General features: G+C 43.3%; 1 protein-coding gene across 1 annotated transcript in view; it reads left to right on the forward strand.

The window, feature by feature from the left end:
* Nox3 (NADPH oxidase 3) overlaps positions 1 to 19,267 on the forward strand; it is a 73,614-nt gene extending 54,347 nt beyond the window's left edge. The window contains exons 12-14 of the mRNA XM_004651111.3: positions 1,950 to 2,074; positions 16,544 to 16,679; positions 18,739 to 19,267. Coding sequence (XP_004651168.2) covers positions 1,950 to 2,074; positions 16,544 to 16,670 — 252 coding nt within the window. The 3' untranslated portion in view covers positions 16,671 to 16,679; positions 18,739 to 19,267. The remainder of the gene's footprint in view (positions 1 to 1,949; positions 2,075 to 16,543; positions 16,680 to 18,738) is intronic.
* Positions 19,268 to 26,819: the final 7,552 nt, after the last annotated feature.

The raw sequence follows: 26,819 nt of genomic DNA on the forward strand, positions 1-26,819 counted from the left end.
AAATTCTTTAAACTCCCAGACTTCAGGCAGGAAATTACTAATCTCAACATTTAAGGGGGAAAAAAAAAATAATTGGTGCATTCTGTCAGTAACTCAAGCATCAAGAGGCTGTTTTAGAAATAGCCAATCGTTAGACTGAACTCAGCAACCTCCAAGTGGCAAAATGACAAGAACAGAAGGGACAGATGGAAGAGGTATTATGAAGGGCAAATCAAAAGAGTTTGGAGATTAATTTAACAGTGGGCTGAGAAACATGGAACAAATGTAATTCCAAATGGTTGAACACCAGTGATTGGGTGGATCCACGGTAGGGACAGTCTTTCTTTCCCGATGAAATAATGTCCAGATTTCTTAACAAGTACTCTGTGGGCCACCCAACTCAGCCTAGCTCTGGGCGAGCCCCACTATTTCCCATTGGCCCTAGAGCAGCCAAGCGAAGCATCTTGGGGCGTGCTTCCAAGCTTCGCTGAGGGTGGCCCCGCCAAGACGCATCGCTGCCCCACACTTTGCCTGCAGCTGTGATCTTCAGCTCCTTTTGCAGTGGCAGCACTGGCATCTCGTGTCCGACCTTACCCAGTGGCAACTTCCTACAGCTTGGATGTTGGAGAGTCCAGTCCGCCCCTTTCTACTGACCTATAGGCGCAACGGCCATGACTTTGACCTCAACCTCCTTGGCCTTGAGCTGCTTCCTTAGACCAGTTAGTTAGAAAGCCATCCAGGCAAGTCAGGCTCTCGGCAGGAAGTTGGGGCGAGAGCTGGACCCAGACTGTGAGGTGGGTGAGAGGCAGAAGGTAAGAGCAAACTGATGCATGGGCTCCAGAGCTGGCGATGGGTCTCGAGGGAGGTTCAGGACAAACAAACAAGGAAGCCAGCCAGATTCAACAGGGGCTGGGAAATACATTGACAGCAACGTTGTGCCTAGTCATCAGGAAGATGTGACCCAGCCTCTTATTTCTGGGCCACTAATGACCTGATGACTGGGTAGACTGGCTCCGTTTGAAGGCAACCAGTTGTGCCCAGTGTGCCAACCGCACTCTTTGCTGTGCTCTGAATCCCTGAACCCACGCCCTGCCTATCACACTCACGGAATGCACGATCCCTACGCTTGGACCCTAAAAGTATACAGTTGGACCCACAAGTCAACTGGTGCTACTGCTGTGGACTGAACCTACCACAGTTTGAAAGCACTTGGAAAACAATCCAATTGGGCCGAATATATGCAGCTACTTTATTTCTTGTCATTTTTCCCTAAACAATGTAACCTGACACCTCTTCACTTAGCATGTGCTGGGCACTAGGGTTTTACAGATAACCCGAGATGATTTAAAGTCTACAGGGGGACGTCAGCAGGCCATAGACAAGCACACTGCAAATGTACATGCAGGACTTGAGCATCCACAGTCTTTAGTAACTTGGGGAAGGGCAATCCCAGAACCAATCTGCAGGAACTATCTAGAAATCACTGCCCATCAAACTGCTTTAACCCAGCAGACAGACCCGACGGCAAGACCCAGTTTCTTTCAGGATATGTCTCGACACTTTGATCTGCTAATGCCCTTCTCAAGACCCCTGGGTTTAACATTAGGTGAATGGGGACAGCAGGTGGGATTAATTTTTGAGAAGCTTGTCAGAAAAAACAAGCAGGGGGAGTTGCTTCATGCTCTTTTCCTTTAACCACATTTACTGTATAAAGAAAAACATTCTTCCCAGGACTTGTCATTGCATACCTACTATACATAGGGAAGCTTTTTTGTTCCAAGGGCCAAGGCAAAGATGAATGAGACATGAGACTTGCCCTACGGTGCAGGGCTGGAGACATCTGCTTAGAGTGATAAGCGTCCACAACCCTGTATTCAATCAACAAATGAGGATAGTGACTTCATCCTTCATTTACAGACAGTCCTATTTTTTTTCCCAAATGTCATCTGATACCACAATTTTTATTTTAGGCTATTCACATAGCTTTACACTGGGATGAAAACACGGATGTGATTACAGGCTTAAAGCACAAGACCTTCTTTGGGAGACCCAACTGGAAGGATGAGTTCAAGCAGATCGCCTACAATCACCCCAGGTGAGCAAGGAAAGCCAGTTCTCTTTCCTCTGCCCACTGGGCACCTCCCTGAAGCTTATGCGAATGGCTGCTGAGGAGGAAAGTGAGCCTGCAGGTGGCACTGAGCGTTTCTTTCCCCGATGAACATCTACCTCAGAAAAGATGGCCACCATCTATTCATCTTTTTAGGGAGCCAAAAGCCTCTGTTTAACTGGCTGAGAGTTCCTCACACTTAACCTCAATTTAAAGATAGTATTTCTTAAACAACATATGTCTTCAAAAAAAAAAATTCTTTGGTGAGTACAGTTGGTCTCTAATTACCCAACTAGAGAATTCACTTAACAGTATATCTAGTGTGCTGAGCAAAAGTGGAGAGAGAAACATGTTCTAAGACCAAGCAAGGATGCAGGGTGATGATGGTTAAGGACTCTGGGTACTTCAGAGTCTGTCCTGGCTCTGCTGTTCCCATAGAGATGCCTCTGCTATGTATCTACCCCGGTATTGAGTCAGTCCCTTTCTCTTGCAAATCGCAAACAGCAATGCTGGCCTCCTGGGATCCTGCGTGGAGAGGTGAGTAATGCAATGCGTGTCAAGTGCCTATCACAGCGCAATACTGCACGGTGCTCCGTCAGCCTCTCTCATCACTGTTGCTCTCCTCATTTCTGTGGTCACTGTCACTGTCATCATTGGGGAATAAACTTTACGCAGAGAACACTTGCTGTGGGCACGGTCACAAGACTGGAGTGAGGTCTGCACCTCCTGGTTCTAGGACTCTCTAGCTATGTGACCTTGGACAAGGGAGCTTATTTGAGTGTTCATAACAGGGATAATAATACCCATGCACGATACTGTTTTCATACTTAGGAACACGTACATGCATGTGTGTTGAAGTGCTGGTGTGTTGAGGAGCTTGGTAATGTGGAAAACCCTGTTGCAAACAGTGGCCCTCACTACTGCATGTCTTCCAAGCCAGCCTTTGTCCTGAACCTTTACCATCTACAGATCTTAAAATTCAGTATGTCTGAATGTTGTCTTCATTTAAAAAAAAAATGTTTCCGGGCTGGAGAGATAGCTTAGCAGTTAAGGCACTTACCTGAAAAGACTAAGGACCCATGTTCAACTCTCCAGATCCTATATAAGCCAGACACACAAAGGTGAGGTAAGCTCAAGGTCGCGCATGCCCACTAAGTGCAAAAGCATCTGGAGTTTGATGGCAGTGGCTGAGGCCCTGGAGCACTAATTCTCTCTGTCTGTCTGTCTCTCTCTCTCTCTCTCTCTCTCTCTCTCTCTCTCTCTCTCTCTCTCAAATAAAAAAGAATGTTTCCATATTTGAGGAAAGAGTGGAAGGAAGTATAAGAGTGTGCCATGGAGGCACCTGAAAACAAGCAAGTGTCAAGGCCCTGAGGTAGGAGATATTGATCCTGGCATGATCTAGGAAGCTTGCACAGAGTAGTTAAGAATGCCAGTCCCATGAGGTGACATCAGGAGGGGTGAAAGGGGACAGTTGGAGGTCATCCTAAAACTTTGAATTTGAACCCCAGAAAAGAAGCAACTTAGCCATATGAGCCCAAGAGTGGCATAGGATCACCCTGGCTGCTGTAAGAAACTGGTCAATAAGGCGCGTAGGACAGAAGTGAGCAGTCTTGGTAGGCAGAGGAGCAGCAGTGGAGGTGGTGCGAAGCAGCGTGATCCTGAATATTCTCTGAGGGTTCAGTTGGCATGACTTGCTGATGGACTTGGCGTTGGGCATGAAACCAAATTGCAGCATTCCCTCACTCAGCGGTGAGGGATTGAGCAGGATCGTGGCTGGGTGGCGGGCACGGGGTGCCAGCCGTTCTCAATACTAAGCATGCAGAGTCCGGTAGGCAGTGAAGGCAGCAAGATCTCACAGGCGACGCGCAGCTGGAGCTCAGCACGTAGACTGTATTTTGACTCATGACACTGGAATTAGATTGAAAGAATCACATTGAAGGGAACAAGAGTTCTGAGAACCACAACAGTCGGAGGACAGTGAAATGTCTTCCCTATGTGTGAGGCCCAGAGTTGAACATATGTCCACCATACCTAGTCATGCTGCATAGGATGCCTACGCCGGGCCTTTCTTGTGTCTCACTTATCAGTAATGAAAACCTACTAGCATATTTCTGGCCACTTCACTGGCCGTGATTTCTTGCACATTTTCTTTGCATTTCTGCTCATTGGTCTTACTGCCTGCCCTGCTTCATTAAGGTTTTTGTACTTCTCTGGTATTTTTTATGCTCCATAGAATACTTTTCCAGTGAGTATAATCCATATTTTGGTCAATTCATCTATTTTTTTTACATTTTCCCTTATGTTTTCTTTCTGCCAGAACTATGATATTGTTTGCCGGGGGGAGGGGGGGGTTGTGTGTGTGTGCGTGTGCGTGTGCGTGTGTGTGTGTGTGGTATGTGGTATGGGTTGTGTATGTGGTGTATGTATGAGTGGTGTATGCATGTGTGAATGCAGATATGTGCACCCATACTCAGGTGGCCAGAGGATGATGTCAGCTGTCCTCCTCTATCTTGTTTCTGCCTTAATTCCTTGAGATGGAGTCTGCCGCCAAGCCTGACGCTGACCGTCTGACCATGTTATTGCTTATTAACTGTCACTACATTTGTTGAAGCAGATTTTTTTTTTCTTCTTTTTTTCTTTTTGGTTTTTCGACGTAGGGTCTCACTCTAGTCCAGGCTGACCTGGAATTCACAATGTATTCTCAGGGTGGCCTCAAACTCACGGCAATCCTCCTACCTCTGCCTCCCAAGTGCTGGGATTAAAGATGTGCGCCACCACGCCCTGCTTTCTTTTCTTTCTTTTTTTTTTATTAGTTATGTACACAGTCTGTATAAGTCATATTGGTACCATCCTTAGCCTCCTTCCGGTCCTCCCCACTCCATGGAGACCCTCCTCATTGGGGAATGTGGATCGTGCATTGTGGGGGTAGCCATCAGTTATGGAGAAGAGGCAATGTCTCTGTGCATAATGACCCAACGTGTGGCTCTAACCATCTTTCTGCCCCCTCTTCCATGGATTTTGAAGGACGTTAGTTGAAGCTGGATGTGGAAAAGAGATCCAGTAGCATCCAAGCTCATAAACATGCAACCCCAGCACCTTTGCTCTGTAGGAAGTCACTCTGACTTCTGCTGCTGCACGTCTGTGACGCCCTGTCCCCCCCTGTCAGCAGCCTGTCAGAGCAACCCTACCCTCGGGACAAGGATGTTCCGTGAGGGTCTCCAGACTGGGGAAGAAATGAGTGAAAGGGGCGTTTGTATCTACTCCCTCCTGGCCTGGAATTAGCCCGAGAAGAGCAGAATTGAAGACAGTTCGGGAAGGGTTTAACTCTGAACTTCAACGTGCAGGGAGGGGTGCGGATCACCTGAAGAGTGGGACAGTCTTGTGTCTCCCACAGGCTCAGCCCCAGATGCCCTGGCAGAGCCACCGCGGTGTGGAAAATGGCCTTGGGCACTCTCCCCAACTGCCATGCACTAAAGCCCTCCTCCGCTTCTTGTCTTGGCTTTGCCAGTGCTCCGCCAGGGCTCCAGCGCTAGAACCCCCCACCCCTTCCCTCCAGACATGCCCCTCCATTCCAACACCAGGAGCCTGGGGAGCCTCACAACCTTGACCTAAAGCTCCCCCTCAATACTGAAGCCTGCGTTTCAGACCCCTAGCTTTTCTGAGCCCTGAAAGTCACCTCCCCTCCCCTCCCCTCACATCCATCTGGTTTTTGCCTAGATCACATGGGATCATTTCACCTGCAAAAGCCTTAAAAAGTTTATATGTAGAAATTAACATTTTATAAGCTCACATGTGATGACTTGGTTTGTTTTGTTCATTTTTTTTTTTCTCCTTTGGGGGAAAAATGTAGTTTTGAACAAATGTGCCCTCAGTTTTAATTGATCACAAAATGTGTTTTCCTACTTTTCAGACTGCTAACATAGACATGTTCATATTAAGTTCACATAGATAGCCCCATTCTTTACTATGCTTGTTCAATTGCAATGTATGTAGCTTGGTTACACGTGAAGTTTGCAGTCCGGATGTGGTGGTTTGAATGTATGGTCTCATAAACTGAGGTGTGTTTTTGCTTTAAAAAAAATTTTTTTTTTACTTACTATGTATAAGCAGAGGAATACAGAGAGACAGAGAGAGTGAGAATGGGTGCACCAGAGCCTCCAGCCACTGCAAACAAACTCCAGCTGCATATGGCATGCCACTCTGTTCATGTGGCTTTATGTGGGTGCTGGGGAACCAAACCCCAGGTCATCAGGCTTTACAGGCAAGTGTTTTAACCACTGACCCATCTCTCCAGCCCAGATGCTTTTGATTAAGATTTACTCTGCAACTTGAGTCTCCAGCAGGCAGAGCCCTGCTGGGAAGAGGTATGTTATTGGGGTGTGGGGTGGATCTTGTAGTCCTGCCCTGCCGGGGGTGTTCAGAGCAGTTTGAGCTCTAGTTGCTTGTATCTGATGTCTGCTGTATGATGGAGTAAGCCAACTTCTTCCACCATTGATGGTGTTTCACCTGGAATCTGTAGGCCTGATGACATAAACCCTTTCCTCCCTTACAAGCTGCTTCTGGGGCTGGAGAGATGGCTTAGTGGTTAAGACGTTTGCCTGCAAAGCCAAAGGACCTTGCTTGGTTTGATTCCCCAGGACCCATGTAAGCCAGATGCATCAGGTGGCACATATATCTGGAGTTCATTTGCATTGGCTAGAGGCCCTGGTGTGCCCATTCTCTCTCTCTCTCTCTCTCTCTCTCTCTCTCTCATAAATGAATAATTTAATTAATTTTTTTTAAAAAAAAGCTGCTTCTGGTCAGATGGTTGCCCAGCAATGGGAAAGGTACCTATAACAGCAGATGAGAAAGCCTTTCCAACCAAACCATTTAATCTTCTCTTTTTGCTCAGCAAGTGTGAGCCAGAAACTCAGAGCATGAAGAGACTGAGGTCAAACTAGACTTGCACAACCTCTGCCCCCAAACTGATGCTCTGCAGTGCTGAGAGATGTACCTGCTCCATCTCGCTGTGGAGTGAGTAGAGGACAGTTTAAAGCGGAGAAAACTGTATCGTCCTCCCGTCCCTTGTCTCCCCTGTCAGAACACTGCTCATCTCTTTCTAGGAGCCATCACCAAAGGACACAGACACACTTAGTGGCTGGTTGCATTTCCCAACACAGCAGCAATGCAGACTCTCTCTCCCTGACTCATAATTTTGTGTCATCCAAGGGGAGACAAGGCCTTAAGGTTTGGCTGTCATAGAACTAAGACACTACAGCATACTCCCTAGTTGAAAGACATTTTAAATGTCATATTTGTAAAGACTTGAGACTCTAGAACACAGTGACCTTTTATATAGCCTTAAGCATCAATGTCTTTAATATTGGACACACCCAAACAAAGTCAATCATTATGTCATCCCTGGAATGTCAGGTCCCTGTAGAAAAGCAAATGACCAGTACAAAGCTTAGCACTGTCTTTCTAGAAGACTCTTACAATGACCTCCTTAAAATAATCTTGTTTTTCTGCTGTGTAAGGAAAAAAAAAAAGATTTATGTTTGATGAAGCTTTTAATGAAGAAATCTCAGAAAAAGAATGCCAATAAAATTTAATTTTTAAACAAGCAAATCTAATACTGAAAAGCATTTCAATATCCTGGCCTTTGTCCAGGTAGAAATGAAGCACCCGGTCCAATTACTATTCTGGACAAAGGACAAAGTCACATTAATTTTCGTCAAGATGGTTATTAAGGAGATAAACAGTGTGTTTTCCCCTTGTTATGTCACTGAGATGTTTGTTCCCAAGCCCACTTGGCTACTCTCATAAGACAGGCTCATCCTGCCATTAGCTCGCATCTTTTGGCAAAGATGGGTCAGGAGGAACCAGCGGGTTTGTTGGTGGCCTCAGAAAAGGGTCTTTGTTCTTGAAGGTCTTTGAAGTACGTGCTCAAATGTGTCTATTCATCAGCACGAAGCCAAGGATTCTGAGGACTCACTCTTACAAAAGCATGTACTCCGCTCACTCAAAGCTGGAGTCTCCTCTTGCTCTAAGAAAGTCTTAAAGCAAAAGTATGAAGAGAAGAGGGGTAAAAAAAAAAATTTTATAGAACATGAAAAACAGCACCAAAAAATAAAGCTTGAAGGGAAGCAGATCAAAGAGAGTTGGGCAAGTTCTAAAGGAACCAGAAAATTGCAAAAATAACAGTAATAGAGAAACAAATTGATGGCATCAAAATGAATACATATAAGGAGCAGGAAGAAAAAATTAAAAATAGATCAAAGACTAGGAGGAGAAAACAGGAAAGTGTGCTCTATTGTTTTTATCTGTAATGAAGTTTGGTAATTATATCCACTGATTTATGAAAATACAAGTATAGTTTTAAGAGAAAACCAACAAATGGTAAATGGGTGTATTAAAAAAGTAAGTCTTTTATTGCTACATCCAAAGTCTCATACATTTGACAATTGTTATATATGACTTCAATTAGACAAGCAAAAAAAAAGGGACCCAAAGCATACTTCATTCACCCAATTAAAATACAGTAGGCTAATTAAATACATGCATTGACACCTATGTCTTATTAATCTATAGAAATATGTCTTGTACAGAAATGGAAGCTGTACTTCATTTTTTTTGGTAAACATTCTCAATGTGCTTCCAACCTTTTGACAAGTGTTCAGAAATCGGGAAATCATTTCCAAGAAGGTAGGCAGAGTGAAAAATAAATATAACTTTGTCACATCTAGCTACTTTTTGACAAACACACATTGTGCAGCTATTCACCCTTGTGAAACTGTGGCTCAGCTGTTTTTAATTAATTGACTAAGAGGTGTTTCCATGGGGCTTCAGTCTCTGATCTTGTGCTTCAGATAATATTTATAGTTTGCTGCTTCTGACTTATCTGCTAATAATTTCACCATGCCTTGTAGGTGTGAACTTTATGTAATTAATTACCATAAAAACTTTAAAGATTTGCCCACTTTTCTCATAACTTTATCAGAAATTATTCTTTTATCCTGAAGAAAAATAATGAATAGAAGATTACTGCCACTTCTCAGGGCAGCACAACCCAACCCAGACACGTAGGAGGCGCCCATTTACCATATGACGCGGGGCTTCGGATATATATTACGAGAATGTATTTCAGACCATCCATTGTTTTCAGAAATGCAAAAAAACATACCTTTTGACTAAATTGAGTAAATGGGTCCATCTGGACCTACATGTGCCTGCGTGCACGCCCTTCCACTCTCATTTGTGTGTGCATATGTGCGAAATGTTGTTGCGTGATATTTTTAGGAAATTAGCATTCTGATTATAGCGTGCAAGCTCCTTTATCTAACAGGATATCCTAAACGTGCATTATATGACTAAAACGTTCAGAACGCCCAAAGAAATAGCTTCGAATGGAAATCCAACCCACGATGAATTATAGCTTTATGAGAAAAGTAAAGCTGCCATGGAGACACAATGGGGACATTGTCAGCATATCTAAACAGCACCTTTCCACCAGAAGACGCTCGGCCCTCCGGGTATGGCCAAGTGGAAGGCCAACGGACACTATTAGTGCTACCTCATGTGTGGTAGAAGCAAAGGAGGTCAGGAAGGAGGGGGTAGGTGTGTCATTGCTAACTTACCTTGATGAGACCATCTACCAAAATATTACTTATGGAAAAATATTTGATTGTGCATGTCTTCACCGGGAGGGGGACAAGGGAAAGGACAAAGTTGATTTTTAAAAGTGGGGGTAAGGTATTTGTCATTTTCTTGGATCCAATGCTACAAGTCAACTATATTTCTTTTCTTCCTCAATTTTACCATAAGATCCTGAAGGCCAACAGCTTTAGCCAAGCAACACTTGTTTTGTTTTGTTTTGCTGTTTTGTGCTGTTCTGAGCTAGGATCACAGTCTAGTCCAGGCTGAGCTTGAACTCAATCTGTAGCCCTAGGCTAGCCTGGACCTCACAGATCCTCCTGCCTCAGCCTCCCCAGTGCTGGGACTAAAGGCACTGCTCCGCCGCATCTTGCTTTCCGTGTGTCTCTCATGGCCAGCATGATGCTAGTGAATAACTGAATACTTAGGATGCTTTATCAGTTACCATTTCTGTGACCAAATACCCGGCAAGAAGCAACTCAGGGAGAAAGGACTGTTTATGGCTCATAGTTAGAGGTCTGAAGACAAGGCAGCCGAAGCCTGCGGTGGCTGTTCCCAGCACATCCGTAGTCAGGAAGCAGATGGATGCTGGTGCTGCGTTTGTTTTCTTCTCGTCATCCGTCCTTGGACCCCTAGCCATAGGATGGTGCCGTCCACATTCAGGGCAGGGTGTTGCCTCTCCAGTCCAGCTCCTCACAGATACACCCCTGCTTCTAAATCCAGTCAAGTTGACAAGACTAGCTGTCACAGACGCTGACAAAAACAGTGTAGCTGGCTGCTGCGTGTTGACCAGGACGCAGGTTAAAAAGAACAAAAGCCAGCCAGCACAATTATTATCTGTGGTTATGAAAAAGAAGGTGTCGTACAAAATATAATTGTGTGATAAATCATGTGGAGGCATTTCTAATGAAAAACACTTTCAAGCAAAGATTAACCAGAAACTGTGTGTCCAGTGCCTGAAAACAGTTTGCAGCTCATGGTGCCTTCTTCCGAAAGCCTCCATAAATCCGCAGGAAGCTTCTGTTTATCGATTTTATTTGCAGAACACACTCAGGATATAAAGTAATTTGATTTTTTTTTAAACGGGGTTTAGGGTCTGCCCCTACAGGGTTATAACTTACCAAGCATAAAAGCCAAGGCATAAAAGCAAACATACAATTTAAAGAGAGAAGCGTTCACGGGAGCAGAACTTGTGAATCCAGGGAGGTGGTGGGATGACTCTGGGGCATGCCCACCCTCATATGTATCTGCAGGGCTGAGATCTCCTGGTGGGTGATATTTTGATGTCTTTCATGCATATCATCTCTGAACTGTTCTGAACACACACACTCACACCCACACCACACCACACATAGACGAGCACCAGTAGTTATTTAGCAAATATAAGGGAAGGGGGAAGTTTCTTTATTGTGTTCCAGAGCTCGAAATAATGCTGTGACTGTTAAGCACCTTTGCAGCCTCTGTGAAATTCGTCCTTTCCTCATCAAAGTCAGGCCAGCCGCTCAGGCTGATCAATGCCATTAATGTCGTCCCTGATCCAGCAGCTCCTCACGCCCTGCGTAAGCTCTGCAGCGAGCAGGCTGTAAACTAGAGGATAAATGGTGCCTTGTGTTTTTATACTTCTTTTGCAGAGAATCATTTTTTTTTTCCTAAGCAATTGAGGATAATTAAATTTTTATGGAAGAATTTTTTTTTCTACCAACCCTATTTGGGTTCTGCTGCACTTGTCCATTGCCTCATAAAAGGAAAAAAAAAAAAAAGCTAAAATAAAATTAAAACCCTGCCACATCTGTGCTTTAACCATTCGGTGCAGATTTCTCAGCCGCGTGGTTCATAGGATGCATCGTGGAAGCTCTGGACTTGGAGCCATAAACCGCCCAGGCGGGTTAGCAAGTGGGCCAGCAGAGGGCCTGGGGGACGGTGATGCGCAGAGAGCAAGTGAAAGGCTGACCTTTCGGCCACAGCTGAAGGTAGATAATGAATGGCCTTTGTGAGACTTTTTGGTGATTGCATAACCATGACAGTGATAAACCCTGAGTGCGGAAAAGTCTGTACTTCACTGTGCTGTGTAGGAGCCTGACTTCAAAGAGGCAGGGGAGCTGTGAACCGTTGGAGACACCCAGGGTCCACCTGGAAGCCTGCAATCAGAACGCTTTGAAACAGGTCTTAAAGGCAGAGAGAACATCAAAGAGCGCCATCAACCTCCGCACGCGGTGGCCTGTGGCTACAGACGAAAGGGCGGTCTCGGCTGGTAGGGAACGGGCCAGTGGCAATCTCTTTGGTGACATCTAACGTCAATGGTAAAATATCACCATCCATAATAGCATCTTTGAAAATGGATGCAAGGACACCTCTGGGCATCTCACAGGAAGCAAAGCTGTGAGGCCTCATCAGGAAGGGTCTTACCCGACCCACCCAAAGCTCAAAACCCAGTGCTGAGGCTGGAGAGATGGCTCAGTAGTTAAGACCACTTCCTGTGAAAGCATGATAGCTTGAGGGGACCCCTGAGATGCAGGAGTTTGATCCCCCATACCCACATAAGCAGCTGGGCATGAGCATGTGTGTCTTTGACCTCAGTCCCTTAGAGGGGCAAAAGCCCAAGAATCACTGGGACTCACATGCACACGGAAAAAGAACTACAAGCTCTACAATCAGTACAAGACTTTATTGTAAAGTAAAAGCTCAAATAAGAATGGACAGGGGCTGGAGGGATGGCTTAGCGGTTAAGGCGTTTGCCTGCAAAGCCAAAGGACTCAGGTTTGATTCCCCAAGAGCCACATTAGCCAGATGCACAAGATCGCACATGTCTGGAGTTCGTTTGCAGTGGCTGGAGGCCCTGGCTTGCTCTCACTCACTCTCTCTCTCTCTCTGTCTCTCTCTCTCTGCCAAATAAATAAATAAATTGTAAAATATTTTTTAGAAAATGAGTGGATGGATGGAAGATGCGTGGTGGCACATGCCTTTTTAATTCCAGCACCAGGGAGGCAGAGGTAGGAGGATGTCATGGGTTTGAAGTCACCTTGAGATGACATAGTGAATTCCAGGTCGGACTGGACTAGAGCAAGCCCCTACTTCAAAAAAAACAAAATCAATTAATTAAAATAAAAAGAATGAGCCAGGTTTGGTGGCGCACACCTTTAATCCCAGCACTCGGGAAGCAGAGGTAGGAGGATTGCCGTGAGATCGAGGACACCCTGAGATTACATAGTGAATTTCAGATCGGCCTGGACCAGAGTGAGACCCTACCTCGAAGAAAAGAAAAAAGAAAGGAGGGATGGAAGAGCGATGGAGCAAGACACCCAACATTGTGCTCCAGCCAGTGAAAGATGGGCACACCCTATTGCAGGCAAGTGCTCGGGGCACAGCATAGACAAACAGACAACACACACTCCCATTCCACATCACACACAGCGGAACGTGATGGTCAGTGCTAGCCCTACCAAGTCTGCAATGGCCTCTGCATTCACACCAGGCATCCCATCTCCCATTCAGCCATGCACAGCCACAGAACCCTGTGGACACGAATAAGAATGGCATTTAATAGAGAACCACCATGTGCCACACATGGGACCGTGCCAGGACCTGGCATGTCTTATTTCATCCTCAGAGAGAAACTGGGAGAGCAGCAGAGATTCCAGGAGCTCAAAACTAATGCTCCGGACTTTTCCATGAGGTCACAGGCTTTGAGAAGACAATTACTGTGTCCAAAACTACCCAGAAACCAAATGAGGGAAAGAACGGCATCTTTAACCATTGCCTTTTCTTTCCATAAACACTGGAAAATCACTTCATGTTCTTTTAGTGGGAACTATTTTCAGAAAAAAAAAGTGCTCTCCAGTGGCATGCAAGCTACAAAATCAACCAACAAGGCAAGATATACCCATGAGTACAATCATGGCACCTAAGGTGTGGGCATAACCAACTGCTCTCAGATTGGATATGAGGCCTGCTCAGTGGGAGGGAATTTGTGCTGGAACTGAGAACCTAGTCAAAAACCTATGTCTTGGAAGGTCATAGACCCCCCAGAGGGAAGCTTCCACTATTCCTGGGATAAATGAAGATGTTATGCCCACCAAAATCCTGACAAATGAGTATGCTTATGCCCTTTGGTTAATGCTGATCTCACTTTTGGCTGGAAAACCTTCTTTTTGCAGAAGGAGGAAATCACTGGGAAGACCCAAGACTAACAAAAATGGTAAGAAAAAAAAAACAAAAAAAAAAAAACGCCCTGTGCTTAGCAACGGATGATTCATCTCAGTCACACCAGGCAAGACCCAGAAGCCATTGTGGAGGAAGTGGCAGAATGAACATGAGTGCCATGCTCACTGCCAGCCAGAGAACCTTCTCCATGGAGATGGCAACAGACACTGAGGAGACTCAAAGTTCATCAAAGCAGAGGATAATCAGCTGAGATCTAAACTCGAAAAAAAGATTTCTATTATACTCTCCAAAGTTCATGAAACATTGCAGAGGGGGGGGGGCAGAAAAAAACTTAAGAGCCACAGGGGGCCCAGGCATTCTTTGGGGCACCCTTTTTTCTGACATGAACCATGTGGTACATTCATAACCCCTCAATAGTTACCCCCAACACGTCACATGGTTCTGAGTATATCAACTTTTGTGTCATGGAGGACAAAATGAATGAGACAACGACACGGTGAAAGGACTACCTTGAAAGAGAAGGGTCCTTAGGGGAATGGGGACAGGGGAGAAGGGACAAGGGAAGATAATGGGATGGGAAGATTATCAAATTACTACATGTTCATGTATTTTTTTTAAAGTGTTTCTCCAATCTAGCCAAGGGAACAATATCTCTGAAAGCAGTGTGTGAACATTTTAATCTTATTTTCATTCATAAATGAAGCGATTTGATAAATTGTCAAGTCTTCTTTGCAGTGTAATTAAACCATCAATTCTACCATGGCCCAGGCACTCCCCAAGAAAAGCCAATGGAAGGAACAGAAGTGATATGGAGGGCTGACCCCAGGTCTGACGAATTTCCCTGAGGCAGCGCTTCTCAGAGACATGATAGACCCATGTGCCTCAGAATCACCCGGGCTCACTGCCAACCACGCATTCCATGGATTCCAGCCCAGGAATCTGTATTTTAAAGATCTGCCTAGATAATTCCCTCTCCCCCCCCCCCCGACACACACAGTAAAGTTTGAGAACTTCTGATGTAGAGTAGACTGACAACTTCTGTTGACTCAGGAAAGTAGAAAAGTGCTCAAAGGCATAATGATATTCAAGACAAGGGTGGAGGAAAGGTGTGCTCTATGTGCTTTCCTCTGGGGACTGGTGAATCCTGACTTCAAGGGACAGCCTGAACCCCTGATCCAAAGCACTGTTCCTATGTAAACAGAGGGACAAGGGACATGAGCGCTCTTGTGATGCGCATGCAAAAATACCCCCTCGGCCCTGTCTTCTGAAGTGTCATGATTAGGGACACTTGGGTGACTTCAGCAACGCATCTCCTTGCCATCTCTTTATCTCAGCCTTCTTTGTGAATCAAAGCAGTTGTAGCAGGAGAAATAAATCCAAGTTTCGATTGCTTTGGTGGACATGGTACTATCTTTAAAAATGGCGGGACTGAACATGATGTTTGTAATAGCTAACCCTTTGCAAACCTTCTTGAGGGATGGGAAGATGGCTGAGTGGGAAAAAGCACTTCCTGAGCAGCTCTGAGAGCCTGAGGTCAGATCCTCAGACCCTCATAGAAAAGCTGGAAGCAGAGCTCTGCCCTTCCAGTGTGCCGACAGCAGAAAGCGAGGTGGAGACAGAAGAATTTCCCAGAAGCTCCAGAACGCAGCAGTGAGCAATGAGACGCTGCCTCAGCAGGTGGAAGTGAGATCTGCTTGAGTACCGTCCTCTGACTTCCACATGTGCACGGTGCTGTGTACGTAACACACACACACACACACACACACACACACACACACACACACTAAATCAATAAATATTTAAAAATCACTTGATTACATTGCCTCATTTTGTTTTCAGTAAAAGATACAATGTGGAGCTGCCAGTTAAATGTACTTGCTTGAAAATCCTGTTGGCCTGCGTTTGATTCCCCAGTACCCACATAAAGAGAGAAACACACAAAGTGGCACATTCTTCTGAATTTCATTTGCAGCAGCCAGAGGCTTAGGAGTGCCCATTCTTCACTCTCATTCTACCTCTCTCTTGTCTCTTTCTCTGTCTTTCTCTCAAATTAAATATAAAGTTAATATAGAATACACACACACACACACACACACACACACACACATTAATCCCAGCCCTTGGGAGACAGAGGTGGGAGGATCACTGTGAGTTCAAGGTCAGTCTGGGACTACAGAGTGAGTTCTAGGTCAGCCTGGGCTACAGTGAGACCCTACCTTGAAGAAAAAAAAAAAACAAAACACGTAATGTAATTTCTATCCTTGTATTATCCAGGCGAGACTTCCAGCTTTGCCCAAACCATACAGACAATAGTCATGATCAACGCGACCATTTCTCCAGTCCTGCATCAACAACATGCCCATTGTCTGCTTATGCCAGACAGTACTGCAGGTGCTGCGGTCAGAATGAGCTCACCTGACCACATGCCCAGCGGGCACCGGCTCTACCGCCAAGTCCCCTCCTTGCCATCTCAGCCCCTTCCAGTCTCTGCAACCGCAAGGGCTTTGGGGACCCTGGAGGAAGGAATCTCTGGGGGTGGAGGAGGAAGTCCATGCAGATAAGAAAATACATAAATAAGCTGTAACCAGGACCATGTCCTCGTGTCTCGAGTCTGTGTTGACTTCTGGCTGGCCTGGCCCAGGTAACAGTCTTTCCCTCCCACAGCAGCAGCATAGGCGTGTTCTGCTGCGGACCCAAAGCCCTGTCAAAGACACTTCAAAAGATGTGCCGTGTGTATTCGTCAGCAGACCCTAGGGGTGTTCGTTTTTATTACAACAGGGAAAACTTCTAAGTTCTGAAGGTAAGTATGTGTGCACAACCATTTAAGTCAGGGATCAGGAAGTCTCTGCCCACCCAACAAAATAGTAATTCTTCTGGGCTTTGGGAACTGCATGCACTCAGTGTCATTGGCTCTGAAGTTTCGAGGTGGTACAGTAGCCACAAGCAAGAGCATGAAAGAATGGGCAGGATTGAAGGGCTATTATTTATGTATCGATTGATTTAATTATTTGCAAGGAGAGAAAGAGAGATGGAGAGCGAGAGAGAGAGAGAGGGAGAGGGAGAGAATGGGTGCACCAAGGTCTCTAGTCACTGCCAACAAACTCCAGACACAGGGCACCACTTTGTGCATCTGGCTTTCCATGGGTACTGGGGAATTGAACCTGGGTGGGTTACGCATTGCAGGAAAGGGCCTTAACCGCTGAACCAGCCCCTGGATTGAGTTTTAACAAGGTTTTATTTATGGACACTGAAAGTGAATCATGATGATTTTTACCTCACGAAATTTGTATTGTATTTTCAATCATTTAAAATACAAAGGTCAGGGCTGGGCATATGGCTGATTGGGCAATGTGGTGAAAGCTCATAAGTCGCCCACACTTAGGAAGTGCGTCAGATTTGGCTTGTGGGGCGTCTGTACTTTGCTCTCCTCAGTTTAGGTCATTTTTCCGCAGCTTTTTTTTTTTTTTTTCAAACTTCATGTTACATCCTGTGGAAATCCGTATTGCTGCTTAGCGTGAGGTCTCCTTTAGAAATCATTTCTGAGCAGGATCAGGGAGATGGCTCAGTGGAGAAACGCGCTTGCTGCTTGAATGTGGTGACCTGCGTTTTGGACTCCGGTGACACATAAAAAGCGTGTCACACTATCACACATCTGTAATCCCAGCGTGCCTATGGAGAGGTGGGAGGCAGAGACAGGAGAATCCCCGGAAGCTTGCAGGCCAGCTAGCCTGGTGAAAAGAGAGTGAACAAGAAACGTTGCCTCAGTGGGTGGCAAGGGACATACAGTGTTCGGATTGCACATTCCCACTGTGGTGCGGCACACACATGCCCGCTCTCACAGGCACACACACACACGCACACATACACACACTCCACAAGGTATTTGGCGCTGATGCTCTAGACACCTGCTTTGCAGATTTCTTCTACATTTTTTTTTTTTTTTTGCCTTTTTGCTTCAGTCATGCGCTCCTTTGTGCTGCTTTCATATTCTACAGACCACAGAAATCAACTATGAGGACCATGTTACACACAAAAACAGGTTTCCTGTACTTGAAAATAATAATGAGACCATCCCTTGCCTTTCCCTTGTGAAGTCCAAATAATACGAAGTTCCTAATTGTTCAGTCTAGGGTGTGTCTTGCAGCATTGCCATCATTCCTGTTATCTTCTTCAAAACTCTCTTCATTTTTCCTCACAGCATTTTTAAATGTGTTGACCAAATGAAAAATATTGCTAAGCAGAAGCATGGCTTCCATTGGGTAGAAGAATGAGTTTTTATATCATCTATATCATATGCATAAAAACTAAATTCTAAACTGGAGAGATGGCTTAGCAATTAAGGCGCTTGCCTGCAGAGCCAAAGGACCTGGCATGCCCATTCTATATATATATCTAGCTGCTTCTCTCTCTCTCCCTCCCTCTCCCTCTTTCTCTCTGATAAGTAAATACATAAAATATTTTTAAAAACGAAATTCTACTTTTGTGTTCCTTCTCCTCTTTGACTTCTCCTCTTTCCCCCTCTATGTCTCCCTCCTTCCCTGGTTTGTTTAACTCCTCCCTTCTTTCCTTCCTTTTTGATGTCTTTCCCACTCTCTTTTAACAGATGGTTTAGCTCAGTTAAACTTCTGTGCCACAAAACAACTGGAATCTTTGTAGAATCCTCATGGATTCTGTCCAAGCCATGTTACTGTATCAGCCCAAAGTTTTCCTCACACCATATAGATTTCCCTGATGCTCGCAATGTTTTAAAATCTTTTGTCTAATATTTCAGAAGTTTAGCCCCCAATACCATTAAGTATCTGAAAAATCTGAGAAAGATCTACAGATTTAATTAGTAACATCTCATATCTTTTATTTAGGTTATATATCAAGCTCTTGCTTCAAAGGGTCCCAGCAGACGTTCCTGTGGACACCTGTTAATAACACCATCTAGCTGAAAGCTACTATGGTAACTAGCCATTGAGAACTGTACACTACACCATGTTTCCTTATCTTCTAAATAATGTGTCATACACAATAGAACAGAAGCACTTGCTGAAATTAAAATAAATTTTGTTTTTCAAATGCTTGTCATCTTTATGGACTAGCATGCTGTCATAAGAAAATTAAATTGTCTGATATGGTTTGATTTTATAAATAGGCAGCCACTTAAGCTCTTCCAGAGATTTCTAAAGTATGAATTGAGCATTTATTTTATTTTGTGTTATTACCAGATATTAATATCAATTCTATAATTTCTAAGAGGAGAAAAATATGCCCTATGAGGTAAAGTTAGGTATGTTCAAGGGTATCTCAAAAATGATTTCTATTTCCTTTTCATGGAAATTTCTCAGTACCTGAAAGTGTCACATTATATATATCATTCAGACTCTACTAACTCTAATGCATCCAGACATGCTGTGTAATTAAACTTTGATTCAACTTTCATAGCTAGAATTTTCTGAAGACAAATCTAACCTTTAGCAAGAAAATTAAATATATTAAAGTTTTTTATCTTAGCCATATTCAATTATTACTTTTTTCCTGCCTATTTGAAAATAAAATGTGCTATTTGGTCATCCAATTTTTATGCAATAAAACTTATAAAATAAAAAACAAACTTTGTCCACTTGTTCTTGTGATGCTATTCAACCTTTAATATCACTTTCTTGTATATAATGAGATTCTCACCTATACAAATCAGAAAAATAGAAAATTCTGATTTCTTTAATGCAGAAATAATCAAATAAAAAGGAATCGTTTATTAAATTAGAAAAAATATAGAAAACCTATATATTCATTTGACAAAAATTACTCAAGATAATTTAATAACTCAATGAATATTCATTGGGAGACATTTCACATGGGTAGTAAGATGTAACTGGTTGTGACTATAAACATGCTAAAGATACAAAATTCTTCCAAACTAATTTGTATGCTAAATAAGATCTGAATTTTTAAGTTTCCTTTACTTATTCAAAAGACTTCACTCTAAAGTTCATCTAGAAGAATATATGAGAGAGAAACAAAATAATTATAATAATAAGTAATGGAGAAAAGAAATGAATATAAATCAAGTGTTGTAGTAACCAGCAATGTTGCAGTAACTTTGTTGGGACAAAATGGGCAGTGTCTTCGTTTTGGCTTAGAGTCTTCAGTGGAGGCTTCATAATGGCAGAAGACAGTGGCATGAGCAGGCCCTGGACGTCACCTCTGCCACAGCGGGTGGAGTAGAGCAGCAAGAGAGTGAGCCGAACTCTGGCAAGGGCGTAGCTGGCGATAGCACCCGTACGCGGGTCCCCAGCAGCACGGCTGCTCCAGTGGGGCTCCACCTCCCCACTTGCCATCAGCTGAGAACCAAGCCTTCAGAACACAGGAAGTTGTGAGGGGAAATCTGATTCAAACCCCCATAGCAAGGAAGGGAAAGAGTAGGAAAGAGAAAGAAAGACAGAAAGAAAGAAAGAAAGAAAGGAAGGAAGGAAGGAAGGAAGGAAGGAAGGAAGGAAGGAAGGAAGGAAGGAAGGAAGGAAGGAAGGAGGGAAGGAAAGAAGGAAGGAAAGAAGAGGAAGAAGATAAAAAAAGCTAGGGAGGGGCTGGATAGATGCCTTAGAGGTTAAGGCATTTGCCTCCAAAGTCTAAGGAAGCAAGTTCAATTTCCCGGACCCACATAAGCCAGATGCACAGGGTGGCACAAGCATCTGGAGTTTGTGAAGCATCTGGAGTTTGTGTGCAGTGTCTAGAGGCCCTGGCATACCCATTCTCTCTCATTCCCTGACTCACTCTTTCTCTCTCTCTCTCTCTCTCTTTCTCTCTCTGTCTGTCTCAAATAAATAAATAAATAAAATATTTTTTAAAAGGATAGGGAGCAGAAGTGAAGGGGAAGAAAGAAGAAGAAAGAAAGAGCCAGGCGTGGTGGTACACGCCTTTAATCCCAGCACTCAGGAGACAGAGGTAGGAGGCCACCCTGAGACTCCATAGTGAATTCCAAGTCAGCTTGGCCTAGAGTGAGACCCTACCTTGAAAAACCAAACAAAAAAAAAGAAGAAGAAGAAGAAGAAAGGAAGAAATTAAGAAAGAAAAGAAGGAAGAAAGAAAGGAGGGCTGGAGAGATGACTTAGCAGTTAAGCGCTTGCCTGTGAAGCCTAAGGACCCCATTTCCAGGCTCTATTCCCCAGGACCCACATAAGCCATATGCACAAGGTGGCACATGCGTCTGGAGTTCGTTAGCAGTGGCTAGAGGCCCTGGCGGGCCCATTCTCTCTCTCTTTCTCTCTCTTTCTCCATCTGTCACTCTCAAATAAAAAAAGAAAAAAGAAAGAAAGGGAAAAAAAGAAAGAGGGAAGGAGATAAGACCTAAAGCAACCAGAAGAAAACTGAATATCCTCCCAGTGAGCATGGCCCCCACCTTCCCAACAGCATCCCAAGACCCCACAATAAGGAAATGCTATCTTCCAAGTGCTGAGAGAACATAACTCCAACTGCCAATGAAGACTTGAGGATCTGTGAAATTAACATTACAAAATATATCTGAAGACAAAAATAAAACAGATATTGCCAAGCAGGCCAGGCATGGTGGTGCACGCCTTTAATCCCAGCACTCAGGGGGCAGATGTAGGAGAATTGCTGTGAGTTTGAGGCCCCCTGAGACTACATAGTGAGTTCCAGGTCAGCCTGAACTAGAGTGAGACCCTACCTCAAAAAGCCAAAAACAAAGATATTTCTAATCAGGAAAAAAAAAAATCTGAAATTGTCTTCCCTTACTGAAATAACTACTAAAAGACACTTCTGAGCCAGGTGTGGTGGTGCAGGCCTTTAATCCCACCACTCAAGAGGCAGAAGTAGGAGGACCACCATGAGTTCAAGGCCACCCTGAGACTACATAGTGAATTCCAGGTCAGCCTGAGCTAGAGTGAGACCCTACCTCGAAAAACCAAAAAAAAAAAAAAAAAAGGAGGAAATTCAAAAATGATGCAGTGAGAAATGGGTCTGGGGCACCTCGCTTAATGTAATTATGCCCAGTCCCATCCATCTTCCTGCAAATTTCATAGCTTCATTTATATTTACATCAGAATAAAATTCTATTGTGTATATGGACCACGTTGTCATTATCCAGTCGTCGGTTGATGGGCATCTAGGTTGATTCTATTCTCTAGCTATTGTGACCAGAGCAGCAGTGAACATGGAGGTGCATCTCTGTGCTACGTTATAGAGAGCCCTTTGGTATCTACTCGAGCGGTTTAGAGTAGTCACAAGATAATTTGATTTTTAGCCTCCACACTGACGTCCTCAGTGACTGCACCAGTTTATGTTCCCATCAATAATGAATATGGGTTTTCCTTTACCCAAAAAGCCAGCATTTGCTATTAGTTTTCTTGATGACAGACATTCTGATTAGGGTGAAATGGAATCTCAAAGCAGTGTAAATAACTAAGGATGTTGACCATTATTTTAAATATCTGTTGGGGAGCTGGAGAGATGACTTAGCAGTTAAGGCACTTGCCTGGGAAGCCTAAGGACCCAGAGTTGATTCACTAGTACCCATATAAGCCAGATGCTCAAGGTGGCACATGCATCTGGGGTTCATTTGCAGTGGATGGAGGCTCTACTGTGCCCATTCTCGCTCCCTCTCTCTCTCTCTTTCTGTCTACCTGACTCTTCCTCTCTCCTTCTCCATCTCTTTCTCAAATAAATAAACAAAAGAAAATATTTTTAGAAAAACAAATTATCTGTTGAATACATATGTTTCTATTTTGAGGAACTGTCCATTAATTTCTTCAATCCATTTATTAACTGGCAAGATTTTTATGTTTAATTTTTATAGTTCCTTATGTATTATAGATATTAACCCCTCTCTGAAGAATAGCAGACAATGAATTTCTTCTATACTATAGGGACTCATGAAAGTATGAGGTTTCTGAAAAGCAAAGGAAAACATCAGCAGAGTCTTCCTTTATCTTTGAAATTCAAATCTCCTACACAAAGAACATCTCACATAAAATTTCTCTATGTCAGGCTGGAGAGCTTGCTTAGTGGTCAAGGCACTTGCCTGCAAAGCCTAAGGACTCATGTTTGAATCTCCAAGTCCCACATGGCCAGATGCAGTGAGGCAAGCATGCAATGTCAAACATTTGCCACAAGACGGCGCATGCATCTGGAGTTCATTCACAGTGGCCAAAGACCCTGGCACATCCATTTTCTCTTTCTCTTTCTCAAAAAAAAAGAAAAGATTAAAAATATTCTCTATATTATGTGGTGGATTTTTATTTACTTCAGGAAAATTTTCTTATGTTAGGTCTCTGAACACATTTCTATTTTCTTTGTTTCCCTATTTCAGAACCATCAGTTACTTTTATAATATGTCATTCTTTTATTTTTTCCTTTCTATTAATTCTAATTATTGTAAATTCTTTGATCCTTTTATTGCATGGTCATTTCCCCTAATTTCTTTCTGGTCCATAATCTCTGAACTCCTTGGAGCCAGATGTATCCTAGAATTCAAATGATTTCATGTTTTATAAAATAATAAATGCATATGCCATATGTTTTATGATTTTCCCAGTAGAGTCTAGGCAGTCTTCAAAAGCATTGATGTTTTTCAATGAAAACTATAAGAATGAATATTCAAGTTAAGGTTAATAGACAAAGACTATAAACAACCTCACATCTGTTCAGGACACATTGCCATCAAGTGGGTTCCCAAAAAAGGAAAGAAAAAAAAAAACTTAGTTTTCATTATTTGCATTTGGGAATTTCAGATTAGGGAAGAATTTGGGCTTGTGATTCAACTTTCAGTGATGTCTCTTCTGTTGTTTTTGGTATTCAAATCAAAAATTGGTTAAATGAAGATGCTACTTTTGTTACCTTAGATCCCAATGTCTCTTCTGTTCTCATTCTGGTGTTATGTTTTCCTTTTTTCTTTTTAAAATATTTCTATTTATTTTCAAGGAGAGAGAGAGGGAGAATGGGCATGCCAGGGCCGCTAGCAGCTGTAAATGAACTCCATATACATGTGCCACTTTGTGCTTCTGGCTTTACTTGGGTACTGGGGAATACAGCCTGGGTTGTTAGGCTTTGTAGGCAAGTATCTTAACCACTGAGCAATCTCTCTGATGTTTGTTTTGCATTGTTTCTTTTATAGCTCAGTGTTTTTCTCTCTTATTAATGTAATGATCTCATTCAAATTCTGCATATGAATATGAATGTATAGTGAGTAATTATGTGAGTTACAGTTTCTACTAGGTTATTTCTTCTAAATACTTAATTGGTTATTCTACATTATGAATAAACTGTTGACTTTATTTCTTCCCTTCATCATATCTAAAACCATGTGATATTTCTTTCTATTTCTCTCTCCCCCTCCTTCCTTTTTACTAACTTGTCAAATACAGTAGGTTTTCTAGGCTCCATCCTACCCTCCGAGGCTATATTGACTGCTCCATGTCTCAGTGTGCTCCAACTGCGTGCGTGTAGGAAGGTATATGTAAGTCTAATTCCATGGGAAGCTCTCAGATGACTCCATTCCCCAATGGAGAAATCAGGTCTCCTGTTTCTGCTCCTTATTTGTCCACAGCTACCCAGCAGAAGAAGCAGGGTCAAGTTAAGGGAGAAGATGTTTACTTTTGGCTCATAATTTCAAAAGGTCACCTGTCACAGCAAACAAGGCATGGTGGTGGCAGCTTGTGATCATGGCAACTTTTGGTAATGAGTCTTAACCATGAACCTTACCAGAAAGCAGAGAGAAGCTGGTGTAAACTTCAAAGGCCCACCCCTAGTGACCTTCTTCCACCAGCCACGTCCTCCTACCTTTTAAGTCCTCCACAGCCTTGAAAAGAGCAGCAAGGGCAGGGAAACAAGCATTCAAAGCACAAACCTATGTGGGCCACTTCATAGTCAAACCATAACACTTCTCTTATTACAACGCTTTTCTTTTCTCTTTTCTTTTCTTTTTGGTTTTTCAAGGTAGGGTCTCATTCTAGAGCCCAGGTGACCTGGAATTCACTGTGTAGTCTCATGGTGGTCTTGAACCCACGATGATTCTCCTACCTCTGCCTCCCGAGTGCTGGGATTAAAGGCATGCGCCACCACATCTGGCTTAATGGTAAGGTGTTTTTTTTTGTTTTGCTTTGCTTCGTTTCGTTTTGGATGGATTACAACTCTTTATCTTGTCTAATGGTCTATGTGCACAGCCCACCAAAGGCTCTGGCATTCTCTTTACCACACGCTACCTGCATTGTTATCTCCACAACCGTGACTATCGGGTTGCCACCTTCACTATGTGACTACGTCCAGTACCCATCATGACCTCCACGCAGGGTATGAAATGAATTCTTGGAAATTTTTATCAACAACTAAAATTGTTGGCCATGTTGCTTTAATTTGTTTTCTTCTATTGATTTCTGTGACATGTGCAACATCTCTGTTTCCATCTCAGATCCCTCTGCCCAATTTCAAAGTGTTGGTGTGTATTAGGACTGGCCTATAGGTTCTCTGGTCTTCTGTTTGTTATTTCCCCTGAGTAATATCATATAATCACATAGCTTCAAACAATATCGTTTTACTGATGAGATCCCAAATTCGAACTCCAGTGTAGACTTTTTCCATGCATTCTCCCTAATCTACCCAATTGCATATTTCACCACTAGAAGGACAATAAGCACCTCAAAGTTTCATATGCAAAGCCAAGTTCTTTCTTTTTCACTTCACCAATACAATCCTGTTCTTCCTCCACTTTTTCTGATTTCAGATTAAGCAACCATCACCTGTCAAAACACCTCAGCCAAAAACATTAAAAACTTCTGAGTCATCTTTATTTCCTCTGTGTTCTCAACACTCACTTCAAACCCCGTTCCAAATCACTGTTTTGACATTCTGTTTCATCTTTTCTGATGACAACTTCAGAAAAGTCTAGGTTATGCTGTTGTGGCCTCACTCAACATCAAGCAAAGGGTTCGGACACATTTCCAAGCAAAGTCCATCCCAACCATTGGAGTGAATAAAGCCCTGGTCACCAGGCTAAGAACTTTCCCTTCTCCAAGAGGTGGATAAATCCAGGTCAGGCATTTTTCATCCATATAAGTCACAGCTAAAACCTCTCAACTATTTTCTTACACATCTACCAGCTACTGACGTGCTAATTTTTATCTATCTACCTCCACCTCTCACTCTCTCTCCTTTTCCCCTCATGTCTTAATTCGTTCTTTCTACTAATTTTCTATCTAAGTTGTTTTCTTCTAGTTCCTCTCCTCAAACAGAACAGAAGAAAACTACCTGAAGAATTCTTGATCAGTTTTAAATACCTTCAAATTACTCTAAAAGTTCCTGATTGGTTTTCAAGACAGCCTCTCAGGAGTGGTAGGGCCTTAATTTAGTTATGCAATTACATCAGCCACTAACTCAGGGAAGAAATATCACTGCATAATTTACGATCATTTTATGCCACTCTTTGCAAATCATCCCAACTTACCTCAGAAGTTAAATTGATTTTTTTAAATGCTTAGAAGTATAAAAACAACATTAACAGTCTACTGTCCCAGCAAATCTAGCAAAATATGTCAAACCTTTACAACAGAAACAACAAAGCTATTAATTACTCATCCCCTATTACCTTGTTACTGAGGTCCCATCCACCAACCCAGTTTTGCCCTGAGACCTATCAATCATTCCTGCCCTGAACTTATGAAATATATGCAGAGGGGACTGGAAAGATGGCTTAGCCGTTAAGTCAAAGCCTAAGGACCCAGGTTCAATTCCCCAGTACCCACATGAGCCAGATGCACAAAGTGGTGCATGCATCTGGAGCTCATTTGCAGTGACTAGAGGCCCTAGCATTCCCATTCTCTCTGCCTGTCTCTCTTCTCTGTGTTGCTACTTGCAAATAAATATTTTTTTTTAAAGTTAAAAAGAAATACATGCAGACCCTAGAGAATATCTTGAGTGTGTAGGTATAGAGATGAGGGAGAAG

Source organism: Jaculus jaculus, chromosome 9, assembly GCF_020740685.1.
Source record: "Jaculus jaculus isolate mJacJac1 chromosome 9, mJacJac1.mat.Y.cur, whole genome shotgun sequence".
Lineage (NCBI taxonomy): Eukaryota > Metazoa > Chordata > Mammalia > Rodentia > Dipodidae > Jaculus > Jaculus jaculus.